Raw genomic sequence first — 14,300 nt, forward strand, 5'->3', positions numbered from 1 at the left:
ATATATAATTAAAACAAAACAAATTCCAGCGTCTAATTAAGATTAACATCCATCGCAATAAATATGTTTTTTTTTTGCAGCATTGAATGATCAAAGAAGACGGTTGCTTCTGAGAAAAAGACAAAAGGCAAGAAACATTGCCTTTGATAGGAACGACATGTGAATGTTTACGGTAGCGTTTGGTAAGTTAAGGATTACAACCGGTAGCGCGGGGCTATCACGACAGTTTGGAACCCATTTACGGCTCATTATCCTAGCGCTCAATACAAAGCATGGAGTCAGGTAAGTTTTAACTTTGGCGATAAACTTATTAAATTATTTCCTTATTTTCAGTTGGTAACCACAGCAATTTCCTTTCGCATGCATTCTAAACTTATTGAGTTCATTCCCAGGATATCTGAAATTGCGCTAATTCGCTTAATGTGGTTGTGGCGCTTAAATAGTTTATGAAATAAATGTGTGTTAAATACTACGAGTTATTATTTTAAGCTAATCACATTTCTTTTTTTCTTGGAAATGAAATGTTTTTCAGATGTTGAATGTTTGAAAATCTTTTTATCTCATACCGATGATATCAGTAAACAATGATTAACTATTTAAAGATCAATATCATATTTAATTATGATCAAAATTTAATGTTTAGAGTATTAGGCTTTCAAATTATTACTTTCCGTTTCCCTAACAGCCATCTTAAAGATGCTAAGAAATGAAACTTATTTTTATTTTCTCTCAGTTTGTAATTTGAATATGAGTTTAATGAACTGTTTTTTTAAATTTAATTAATTTAAATCGATAACCTCACCAGTCGTCCTACTTTCAAACCAGCTACACGTTTTCTCTCTGGTAACTAAATAAAGTAGTCAATCATGATGCTGGCATATTATGCATACACATGTACACACACACACACACATAAATATAGCCAGTTTTTTTTTTTTAAACCGGTTTCTTTTTTTTGTGTCATGACACCATTTCTTTATCTTTAACCAGTAGAAAGTGCAAATTATAAAAACAAAAAACAAGAAAAACTATCACATCCATACATGCATACATACATACACATACATTTTAAGATCGATAAAAAAAAATTACATCTTGACGGGAACAGGCTGCCGTTGGTTCTGACCGTTGTGTAAATATACATGCTATGTTTCTCTGACAACTGTTATACAATGTCACTATATATATATATATATATATATATATATATACTTGCGTGTGTATGTACGTAATATGCAACAACTGTTATGTCAATTTTATTCCCCTATTGAATATACAACACGTGTATTTAAAACGCGCCCATACATACACTCACACACACTCACATTCTATACATAACAGAGGAAAAGCGTATTACACAATCTTATGAATATTCACATTATAATCAATAATCTAGATAGTATTTATCTTTCCTCATTTTCTTTGGTTTCTCCTTTATTATTCCATTCGCTTAGCCCCCTCCCTCACTTATCTCCTCTCTCTATATATATTTGTATAAAGAGAGAGGGATAGATGTGTGTGTGTGTGAGCGAGCGTGTAGTATTCGCGCGCGCGTTTATTGGAGACTTCTTAGTATCTCTAGCTTGTCCTAGTATTGCTTGCAAGTTGGCCCATATCAGACTTAATAAATTCAACTTAATCGCATTCAAGCAAGCACAACTGTGTATTCTAGCATACATATACATGCAAAGGTATGGTCGGTCGGTCGTTTCATATTTGAAAATCACTAGTGTGAAATAGCTATAAATTGCTTTTATAAAAGAAATTTCTGAAATTAATATATATATGTATTAATTTTGTGTTCTATATTTTATTTACACTCGAGAAATGAAATAAAAGCTACGCAAAAATAATCTCAAAAGAACATGCATAAATAAATCTATTTAAAATTAAAAAAAATAATGAGTATTTCTCTATTTGAACATCTGGTTTTGTTGTTGAAATCTTTCTGTAAAGAAGGTCGTTAACCTTAGTTTAAATTTAATGCAGAGGGTAAGTAAATAAGCCATGTATATATATTATACACGTGTGAAAAAAAGAAAAGTTTTTGACATAGTTACACGTGCAGTAATAAGTATTTGTTTCGTATTTAAAACATACGCATCGTGAAGCATTGTGTACTTCATCTATCTATCTATCCATCTATCTAAGCATATCTATCTATCTATCTATCTAAGCATATCTATCTATCTATCTATCTATCTATCTATCTATCTACACGCAGACATACATATGGGTAGAGATGGACTATATGTAATCTGAAGATTACATATACTCCATCTCCACCGTTATTTATTTGCTAGTATATGCATGAAGTACAAGTTGTATGACCCTTATTACGGTACTATAGTTGGTGAAATATAAATACATATTAGATAGACTGTACCTCCTTCCAGATGTTTATTTGAATACTTCGGTGGGTTTTTTAATAATATCGTATTATTTACGATATTTTTTAAAAGAATAGAGGTACTGACAACTTAAACCCTTCATGTGCATTCATTCATGTGGCAACTTGTTCACAACATTGAAACATAACGAACCTCCTACATGTTAGTTATGTGATAAATCTGTATGCATTTAAGATGTAAGCATTTCCAGCTTGCATTTTTACCGACGGATCCATCATCATCGTCACGTCCTTTTTCCATGTTAGTATGGTTGGATTGTCCAACAGGATACGATAGGTCAGAGGATCTTGTTATCCCTACTAAAAGTTTTATAATTATCTTTGCTTTAATAAAATAAATTTTCCCATCGAAAGTGATCCTTTCTGGTTAATTTTGCCTTTCGCTTTCCTTCAGAATCAATAAACGAACATCAGTAATAAGCATGTGATCGATTCAATCGACCACATTCATTTCATTGAAAAGCTTGATCTTGCATCTAGTTTTTTTTTTAGTCAGGAGGGAAGGACACTGCCTTTATAGCAGTGGTTCTCAACTGGGGTCCATATGGCCCTTGGAGGTCCTTATAAGATTTGGTTGTTAAAATGTATGCTTATACTTCAACAATACTCAAAATATATTAATTTTTTTTTTCTTATACAATTCTTAATAATATTTGATTAGGAAAATAGAGCAGGATTTTCTTTTTATATACATTGAATATCTATCTATGAAGGTCCAGGAGAGTAAATAGGAATCAAAGGGGTCCATAGGCAAAAAAATGGTTGGGTACCACTGCTTTACAGGGACCTCTAAGACTACTTGGAAGGGAGGTGGGAAATGATTATCAAACTGGGAAACCTGGCTGCTGGATGCTTGCAACAGAGTGGACTCTGCTGAAAGGTACTCAAGTTGTCAGGTGGTGGTATTGACTCAGACGACAGGTTAAGTCTTTACTACCCAAGTAGGCCAAAGCTGGATCTTCAAAGAGAACAAATACTGAAAGAATCCAGTTTAACTTTATTAAGATTCCATCAATCCACTGTCTTGGATTGGAATTTTTTTTTATCCCCCTCCCCCCAATGAATAAAAGGCAAAGTTGATCTTGGCAAGGCTTGAACTTATAATGCTGAGAGTCCAAACAAAAAATATCTATGCTCTAATGACTTTCCCAGTTCACTACCAAGTTAAAAGCAATTCCTGTTACAAACGCTTTCAAATTGCTCTAGTCTAGTGATTCTCAAACTAAGAAATCACAGCCTCCAAATATTAGTGCAATTTTTTGTTCCTTTTTCCACTCTTAAGAAAAGAAAAGAAAATGAGAGTTTGCATCTAGAGCAACTTTTACTTGTCATTGTAGTGGATCAGTTAAATCCTGCAACATTTGAACCTGCCACATCTGACCCAAATATGTGACAATACATACATATACATAACACTGGGACAAGGTGGTGAAGCATGGTCTTTGAATTTTGGGCCTCACAGAGGCAGTAGTGATTGAGATCTTTAGTGATATGCTGTGCTTGAACAGACCTGTCAAGCCAAGTGAAACCATAGTTGTGGCCGATACCAGTGTCACGTAACAGGTAACCGTGCTGGTGGTTGCATAAAATGCAACCTTCGAACGTCAGGCCTCACAGAGTTGATAAGTAACCAAGACCTTTGGCCATATGCCGTGTTGAGAAGACTCGTCAAGCCAAGTGAAAGCATAGTCGTGGCTGATGTCGGTTAGGGTTAGGCACCTGTGCCGGTGGCATGTAAAAAGCATCTATTATACTCTTGGAGTGGTTGGTATTAGGAAGGGCATCCAGCCATAGAGACCATGTCAAATCAAACTGGAACCTGATGCAGCTCTCCAGCTTACCAGTTCCAGTCAAACCATGCACATGTATACACAAGATGGGCTTCTTTCAGTTTCCAATCTACCAAATTTATTCACAGGGTATTGGTCAACCCAAGGTGCCATGCAATGGTACTGAACCCAAGATCATGTGGTTGGGAAGCAAACCTCTTAACCTCACATCCATTCCTGCACCTGTATATATATACATATATACAGGCATATATACACATACATGCATGTATTTATTTTGCCTATGCTATTTCTTTTCAAATAGTTTTGAGATTTTTATTTTTTTAATAGATGTGAATCCCTTCACTTCATAATTTGATCTTTTCCACAGAAGCAAAGCTTGCTACACATTTCAAAGACAGAGGTATTATCTTTCGGTCTGTTCCCTGTACCGTTGGCTTATTGATCTTTATGTGCAACATCTGGAAATGATTTTTTTTAAAGTAATTATTTCGTAGAAACTTATAAAAGCTTGTGTTAAGAAGCTTAACAGTGCAAAAGGTTATAAAGTCGGATCTTATTTATGAATATCATGGTTTCCAAAATCCTTTTGAGGTGTGTTATTGTTTTGGATATGTTAGTTAAAATTTCAATAGTTTATTCCTTCTGCAAGGTTGTGAACTGGCAGAATCGTTACTCAGTTGGACAAAATGCAACGCAGCATTTCATCTGTCAATTACATCCACAGTTCAAATTCCGTTGAGGTTAACTTTGCCTTCCATCCTTTTGGGGTTGATGAAATAAGTATCAGTTGAATACTGGGGGTTGGTGTATTCAACTTACTCCCTCTCTTGAGCTTGCTGGCCTTGTGCCAAAATTTGAAATCAATATTTTCTTCCCCCTGTTTATATGTCCATTTCCCAAATGGATATTGGTAAAATAGCTTCCACGAATTTAGATATTTGTATGGTGTTTGACTAATTGATTTTTAAGCTGGATGTTATTCAGTGTGGTGACTGTTGTCCTTGTTTTAAACATCCGCTTTTTCATGCTTGTATGGGTCAGACAGAATTTTTGTTGGCAGATTTCCTACGGCTGAATGAATGCCCATCTTGTTGTCAACCCACACCTGGTTCAAAGTGAAGTCATATTTCCCCATGACCAGGTGTGTCTTGGAAGACTGAAAACAAAGGATGCTAGTTGCATGACGATGACACTTGCATACAACTGTTACATCATGTGAAGACAAGGTAACAATAACACACACACACATGCACAGATGTTTACAGTGGGGATTCTTTCATTTTCTGCTCATAAGGCTTTGGTTGGAGGCTTTAGCAGAAGACACTTTCCCAAGGTACCACAATGGGATTGAACCCAAAATCATGTGATCAGGAGGCAAGCATCTTAGCCTACAGCTATGCCTGTTGCTTGTCAGATAAACTGACTCAAACTGAATTCTGTTGCCATTGTTTGTAGTGAATCAATAGAAGATATAGGAATCTACTAGCTTCAGCTTGCCTATCTGACAACATTCTTCATTTAGCAGTTAGTAATGTTGATGTGTTTATAAAACACTGCATTTGTATTTCAATAACCGTTTTCCAGTCCTAAGTATCTTATGTGGCACACAGGGCATATTGCCCTTCACCCATGCATCATATGTGATACACATTCCCAATTTTTCTCAACCACCAGACTAACTTGGGACTTACGAAAGGAAAGCTTTATATTACTCAGAATATATGAAATAAAGTCTAACTAAAAACCTGGAAACAAGTCTAGACATATAGAACAAACTAGGTAAAGATATTCTCAGACAGGGTACCTAGTTGCTTCAGTTTCTGCTCACAAGGCTTTGGTCTGCCGGAGGCTATAGCAAAAGACGTGCCTAAGGTGCCACAGTGGGATTAGACCCAAAATCGTGATCGGGAGGCAAGCATCTTAGCCTGCAGCCATGCCTGTTGCCTGTCAGATAAGCTAACTCAAACTGAATTAGATTGTTACTATGTTTGTAGTGAATTGATAGAAGATACAGGAATCTACTAGCTTTGGCTTGCCTGACAACATTCTTCATATACAAACTAAAAGCTTGAAAACAAGTGTGGACATTTAGGACAAACTTACGAAAATGTATTGGACAGGCAAAGGGTCATATGAATCTCAGTAGGAATTTTGTTTCCAGACAAAATGCATTTTCTTGCTGGCTTCAGTTAACTGCAAATATGTACCAAACTAGGTAAAGACATTCTCAGATAAGGTAATTTGTTGCTCTTTGATCCATCAGCATTTAAACTATCCATGTCTAGTCCAAATATTCTAGCTGTTTTCTGTTTAAACCAGCCAGATCCTGCCTTCGCACCTACCCTACAATGTTGTTCTAAATATAAAATCACATCACCGAAACCTTGAAGCTATGAGATAATTCTTTTATTCTTTTACTTGTTTCAGTCATTTGACTGGCCATGCTGGAGCACTGCCTTGACCCCAGGACTTAAAGCTTAGTACTTATTCTATCGGGTCCTTTTGCTGTACTGCTAAGTTATGGGGATGTAAACACACCAGCACCAGTTGTCAAGCGGGAATGGAGAGACAAACACTGACAGATACACACACATATGTATATATAATACATGACAGGCTTCTTTCAGTTTCTGTCTTCCAAATCCACTCAAGGCTTTGGTTGGCTTGAGGCTATAGAAGACACTTGCCCAAGGTGACACACAGTGGGACTGAATCCGGAACCATGTGATTGGGAAGCAAGCTTCTTACCACACAGCCACTCCTGTGCCTAATGCATGGTTAATTCAAAACATTGCGGATAAACAAGCATTAAATTTAACAGTGATCTGAATGCTGAAGGGTTAATCATCTCTATTGGGTCCTTAAGACAAATGTGGCTCACAAAATACATCATAGGCTGTCATGTTTATTAGCATGACATAGACTGTGACATAGGCTTGTGGAACTTTTTATCTACTGACTTTGTTACTTTGCCCCACTAGATAAAACTGTTGACCTTGTTGAACAGTGTTAATGTGGATTTAGAAATACCTGTGAAATCATTAATTAAATACCAGGTCAAATATACAGAATTCGGGAGAGGTAGTAACTTCAAGGATATTAGTAGGTTAAAACCCTTTGGATATCAACCTGCCCAATGCTGCCTCAGCTTCTATGATACAAACTTCCTGTTCAAAGTAATCTAAATTAAAATTTTATGTTAATTTATGTACCAATTTCCAGCTTAATAATGACTAAGATGGCAGTGTGGTTAGAATTTATTCCTCAGCCACATGTTTCTAGGTTCAGTCTCACTGCATGGCACCTTGGGCAAGTGTCTGAGTGGATTTGGCAGACGGAAAGAGAAAGAAGCCTATTGTGTGTGCATGTCTTTTGTTTGTGCCTCACTTCACTGCTTGACCACCAGTGTTGTCTTGCTTACATACCCTTGACTTAGCAGTTCAGCAAAAGAGACTGATAGAATAAGTATCAGGCTTGAAAAAAGAAACAAAACAAAAACTTAAGTACTGGAATCAATTTGTTTGACTAAACCCTTCAAGGCAGTACTCCATCATGGCCAAAGTCTAATGACTTAAACAAGTAAAAAAAAAAGGTGAAAAAGATATCTAATTTGTTTTGAGAAATGAAGCCAATTTAATTTCCAGCTTTTATCTATTCTAGTTAAAAAAACAAAAAAAAAAACACTTGAATGACTGATAAGATATATGCACTCCATTTACATTGTCTAATAATAACCCTCTTAGTTTGACTGTCCACATTTCCATGCTGGTAGGGTTGAATACATATGAAGTGTGAGGCACAGTATCCTGAGATTTGATCTCATCAGTTCATTCTACCCTACTTTTTCAAATCGTCTCTTTTTGCAAGCTTCAGTTGTTGCCTTTAAAGCCTAGCTGTTCATTTGTGGCCATTCTCTCATGCAAACCAACATTAGAAATGTTTTGTTCTTATTTTGGAGTTAATATACAAACTGGGTATACAACAAAATATTCTCATTGTATGTATGTTGTTGTTGGCACTCCGTCGCTTACGACGTTGAGGGTTCCAGTTGATCAGATCAACGGAACAGCCTGCTCGTGAAATTAACGTGCAAGTGGCTGAGCACTCCACAGACACGTGTACCCTTAACGTAGTTCTCGGGATATTCAGCGTGACACAGAGTGTGACAAGGCTGACCCTTTGAATTACAGGCACAACAGAAACAGGAAGTAAGGGTGAGAGAAAGTTGTGGTGAAAGAGTACAGCAGGGTTCGCCACCATCCCTTGCCGGAGCCTCGTGGAGCTTTAGGTGTTTTCGCTCAATAAACACTCACGACGCCCGGTCTGGGAATCGAAACCGCGATTCTATGACCGCGAGTCCGCTGCCCTAACCACTGGGCCATTGCACCTCCACTGTATGTATATGAATTGTTATGCACATGTGTATGAATTTATTTCATTTTATAGTTTTCTTTAGAATTGTGCACATTTATTAAATTATCCAGTGTTGAATTACGATGCATATAAAGCAGGTGTACCATGAAGGTAAAATTGTGTAAAGAAAACTACATACATAAAACTAAAATTAATTCACACACTTACAAAAACACACACAGAGCCACATGCAATAATGCACAAAGTCTGAATTTGTCATTCTCCTTACTGGTAAATTAAAATTACAAGTAAAGAAATAGATTGAAATGAGGGAAATTTGTAAAACTAGTTTTTATAAAAGTCAAATTATACAATAGGTCATGGCTTTGTGGTAAGACGTAAGAAGTTTTGGTAAATATTTCATTAAGAACCCGTTTGCGGATTTCTTTTCCTTTTCCAGGTTATTTTCCATGCTTTCGACAAATCTCACATCTTCCTTGTCTTGATGTTTGCAGAGTAAAATATCATCGGGTCCTTTATTGCAAATAACTGTTACGTGGTAGCAGGGCATGCTAAAAATAGCAGCCAAATTTTTCCTTTTCTGGGGAGAGGAGCCATTTACACGTAATTTCGATGTCACATTCGTTGAAAGCATGCGAAATAACCTGCAAAACAAAACTCCATCAGTAGGAAACTCCAAGGTCCTCACTACCCCTCCCTACTTTCTTTTCTGGAAAAAAAAGTGGTCTGCAGCAAGATTGGAGGTCAGATTTGTTGAATATGCTTGAAAAAACCCTGTAGAAAAAGATAATTTCACACCGAGGCAGAAATGGGTCCTTTATGAAATATTTACTGAACTTTGCTTGTCAACCACTGCATGGCACCTTTGACAAGTGTCTTTTACTATAGCTCTGGACTGACCAAAACCTTCATCATCATTGTCATCCTTTAATGTTTGCTTTCCATGCTGGCATGGGTTGGACAGTTGGACCAGAGTTGGCAAGCCGGAGAGCTGCACCAGGTTCCAGTCTGATTTGGCTTGGTTTCTATGGCTGGATGCCCTTCCTCACACCAACTACTTCACTGTGTGCTGGGTGCTTTTAACACGGCACTGCATGAGTGCTTGAATGTGGCACTGAGAGGAGTACTTCTTATGTGGCACCAGTGAGTGGATTTAATAGAGACAGAAACTGAAAGGTGCCTATCATATATATACCTGTGTGTGTGTGGCTTTGTGTTTCTCTGTTTCACTGCTTGACAACCAGTGTTGATTTTTTTTATGTTCCCATAATTAGCATTTTGCCAAATTGAGATTGCTGGAATAAGTACTGGGGGGAAATTTGTCTGATTAATTCTTTGAAGCTGGTGCTCCAGCATGGGCACAGTCCAGCCCCTGAAACAAGTAAAAAATAAAGAATATTCTAAGAGAAACTTATAAAGTGTCCACTCTACATAATGCAACCTTGCATGATGCATACTGGAAAGTCATTGACTCTCCACTAGAAGCTTTCTGTTTCTGCTGTTGGCATGTATGGCACAATTTTTTGTGACTATCAATGATTTTCTGTTTTATGGAGATAAGTTGAATTCAGAGGGATAGCCCACCTGACAGACTTTTGCTTTTCTCCCAACAGTCTTATTTTACTTGTTTCTACTTAGACTGTGGCTTTGCTGGAGTACTGTCTTGAATTTTTAATCAACTGTATTGACACCAGTATTTCTTTGTTTGTTTTTCTTTTTTAAAGGCCTCATACTTATTCTGTTGGTCTCTTTTGTCAAACTGCTAAGTTATGTGGATGTAAACACACCAGCACTGGTTGTCAAGAGATGGGGGGGGGATAAGCACAGATACATACACTGATATATATGTATGTGTGTGTGTGTGTGTATATATATATATATATATATATATATATATATATATATGACTGGCTTTCAGTTTCCCTCTGCCAAATCCATACATAAGGCTTTGCTTGGCCAGCAGCTATAGCAGTAGACACTTGCCCAAGGTACCATACTATGGGAGTGAACCTGGAACTATGTGGTTGGGAAGCAGACTTCTTCCCAACACAGCCATGCATTTTTTTTTGTACTCTTTTTTTTTTTTATAAAGAATAGCCTGTCCTCAATTGCACTGCCACATCTGCTCGGAACTCTAAGTGACTACATCACTTTTGAGTCCATCCTGATGTAGTATATGGTAAAAACGCTTTCACATTGTTCACATTTACTATATACCAAACTAGGTATTGCCATCGCTTATTACCCAGCCTACCAACCCTGTAATAACACTTCCTCTGAGTTATTCATTCTACATCAAAGTTTCTCGACCCTTTTTTTTACCTCTGGACCTCTTTCATTTTACTGTTTTACTCCAAGCCATTCACTGTTAAAAAATTATATTACATTTTTCATCATCATCATCGTTTAACGCCCGCTTTCCATGCTAGCATGGGTTGGACGATTTGACTGAGGGCTGGTGAACCAGGTGGCTACACCAGGCTCCAATCTGATTTGGCAGAGTTTCTACAGGTGGATGCCCTTCCTAACGCCAACCACCCCAAGAATGTAGTGGTTTCTTTTACGTGCCACCGGCATGAAGGCCAGTCAGGGAGTACTGGCAATGGTCACGTTCGAAATGGTGTATTTTATGTGCCACCTGCACAGTAGCCAGTCCAGCGGCACTGGCAACGATCTCGCTATTTTATGATTAAATATTAGCCGTATAAAAAAAAATTCTTAAAATATTTAGTGTAGTGTAGAAGTATAACCAATTTTGTGCTGAGAAATTTCCCTCATTTCTCTATATGTGATGTGCATTAAATAGCCTGAGTATTAAGTTGAGGCATAAGAATTTAGGAAGAACTATTTAAATTAGGTTTGAGAAATGTTGATACATAAACAGATGTGTTACAGATAAATTCAGCTTATACTGGCAATGGAGAAATATATTGTTAAAGCAATTTATGTATATATATATATATCATTTTATATTGCAGAAAATACCTGCGAACAATCTTTCAAAGACGATCCTGAAAATGATGGAACGGGCGGTTTGGCCGAGGAAGGATGTAAAGAGGTGGGACAGGAGGTTTCCGCTACCGAGCAAGAAGGTTCTGGTGCTGAGCAGGCATGTCAAGAGGCAGGGCAAGCAGGTTCTGCAGAAAACACCGAAGCTGATGCTGAGACGGCTAATGCTGATTCAGTAGACAGCCAAGAGAAATCTGCAGCAAATGACCTCAGTAAAGAAAAGGTAAGTCTGTTTTTAGGACTAAGCATGGTGGTTCCTCTCTTCACATTTCTAAAGCGTTCCATATTCACTGACATGCATTTTACTAGTTTTGTTCCTTTTAACTGAGGCAGTGGCCCCAGCACTGCATTTGAGGGCTTTAGTGGAATGTATTAATCGCAATACTTTGTCAGTTATTTTATTAACCCTTTTGTCACTATATTTCCACTGGAATACACTGCTTTTGTTTCAATTAATTTTGAAAATAATGAATTTATTAAAAATAATTTTGTCATTAAGCAAGTATTAAGAACAAGTTAACATCAAATGTTGATGGAAGGATTCAGTTTAGCTCAATTTAAAACAGGAAATTTATATCATTGAACAAATGGTGAATTTGGTAGATACAAACTTTGTGGGAGCCTGTCGTATGTGTGTTTATCCCTGTGTTTGTCACCCACATCATCACTTAATTGAAGTTGGTTTGTTTACGTCTCTGTAACTTAGTGGTTCAGTGAAAGAGGCTGATAGACTAAGTACTAAGCTTAAAAATGTAAGCACCCAGATTTAGTGTTCAACTAAAACCAAAAACAGTGCCCCAGTACATGTACAGTCCAATGACTGAGAGGGGTTAAAGATAAAACGAAGTAGGACAGTATGGTGTTGCCACTCATGCACACACACTTAAATCTATAAAACAAGCAAAGTTGCTAGTTCTAAAATCTCTATAAGAGATGTAAGTAGTAACTCTACTGGAAAGTAACGGTTGTTATCACGTCATGTGGTTGTTCTGCATAGAATGTTTTAACCCCAGGAGGACACCTTCACCAGCTGGTTAACAACACAATATCTGTATCCAATATATTGCAAACAAGGGAGTGAACAGCTCCCATCTAGTGGCGACAAGACCAGTAGACCAGCTGGTTTCAGGGTCTCGCCCTTTCTCAGTACTGGTACACCTGTCTGCTAGAAATGGCAGTCGTTCATCTCATTTCGCAATATATAAATAAATAAGCGACACACAGCCAGTGATCTTATATATTAAGCACAAGCGTAGCTGTATGGTAAGAAGCTTGCTTCCCAACATTGTTCCTGGTTCAGTCCCAGTGTGTAACACCTTGGGCAAGTGTGTCCTACCATAGCCTTGGGTTGACCAAGGTTATGTAGTTCTTTCTCCAACCTGAGATCTATCAGAAAAATAGTGATTCATCCCTCCCAACCAATTGCAATTGAGAACCACTGATGTAGCTCTTCTACAAAGAACCTGTTCCCTCCCCCATCTTACTCTAGCACCTCACCCCATTGCGTAAGACTGCTCCGGCCCCTCTCTTGGGGTTTGTAATCATGTGAGCTGCATGGCAAGCTCAATAATGCTGGTGGCTTGATAAAAGCACCTAACCCATTCTGTGAAGTGGCTGTTGTTTGTTAGGGTATCCGGCCACAGAAACCTTGCCAAAGCATACATCAGGGCACAGCGTAATCCATACAGCCATTGGACCCTCTCAAACCATACAACCCCTGCCATTGTAAGATATCATTGTCATTCATTATCATCAACACTGTTATTTTCCATGCTGGCATGGGTTGGAGGGCTTGGCAGGAACTGGCAAGGTGAGGGTCCGCACCAGGTTCCATAGTCTTTTTTGGCTTGGTGTCTATGGGGGAAGGGATGGCCTTCCTAACACCAACCTCTCCACAGTGTACTAAGTACTTTTTACATTGCACCAGCACCCACACCAAGGCTTTATATGTGGCCCTCTTGTTTTAGGATCTCAGTTCTGTTCTGTGGGTCTCTTGCGTACAGCCATGTACCACATATCTTGGTCCTCTATGATCTCCTTCGTAATGTTCAACCCTTTGAGATTGGCCTTCAATAACTTCGTCCCATATCTTCCTGGGTCTACCTTTTCCACAGCTTCCCTCCCCACTTATTAGGCTTGTGGTGCTTTTGTCTTTTAGTGGTTTCAGTCATTAGACTGTAGCCATGCTGGGGAACTGCCTTAAAGAATTTTTAGTTGAATGTGTCAACCGTAGTACTTATTTTTCTTGTAAACTTGGTGCTTATTCTGTCCATCTTTTATACTGAACTGATAAGTTATGGGTGACATAAACACACTACCTCCAGTTGTCAAGTGATGTTGGAGGACAGACACATACACATACATTTGGTATTAGAAAGGACATCCAGTCATGAAAACCATGTCCAAACAGACACTGAAATCTGGTGCAGTCTTCTGCCTAGCCAGCTGATGCCAAACCGTCCAACCCATGTCAGCATCGAAAAGCGGATGTTAAATGATGATGATATATATATATAGGCGCAGGAGTGGCTGTGTGGTAAGTAGCTTGCTTACCAACCACATGGTTCCGGGTTCAGTCCCACTGCGTGGCATCTTGGGCAAGTGTCTTCTACTATAGCCTCAGGCCGACCAAAGCCTTGTGAATGAATTTGGTAGACGGAAACTGAAAGGAGCCCGTCATATATATGTATATATATATATATATATATATATAT

The 14,300-nt window shown here is 38.0% G+C and overlaps 1 protein-coding gene across 1 annotated transcript in view; it reads left to right on the forward strand.

Annotated features, from left to right (window-relative positions):
• Nucleotides 1-126: 126 nt before the first annotated feature.
• Nucleotides 127-14,300, forward strand: part of LOC106873871 (mRNA cap guanine-N7 methyltransferase) — a 36,232-nt gene continuing 22,058 nt past the window's right edge. The window contains exons 1-2 of the mRNA XM_014921388.2: nt 127-282; nt 11,556-11,809. Of these exons, the coding sequence (XP_014776874.1) occupies nt 273-282; nt 11,556-11,809 (264 nt within the window). The 5' untranslated portion in view covers nt 127-272. The remainder of the gene's footprint in view (nt 283-11,555; nt 11,810-14,300) is intronic.

Source organism: Octopus bimaculoides, chromosome 20 (genome assembly GCF_001194135.2).
Source record: "Octopus bimaculoides isolate UCB-OBI-ISO-001 chromosome 20, ASM119413v2, whole genome shotgun sequence".
Classification (NCBI taxonomy): domain Eukaryota; kingdom Metazoa; phylum Mollusca; class Cephalopoda; order Octopoda; family Octopodidae; genus Octopus; species Octopus bimaculoides.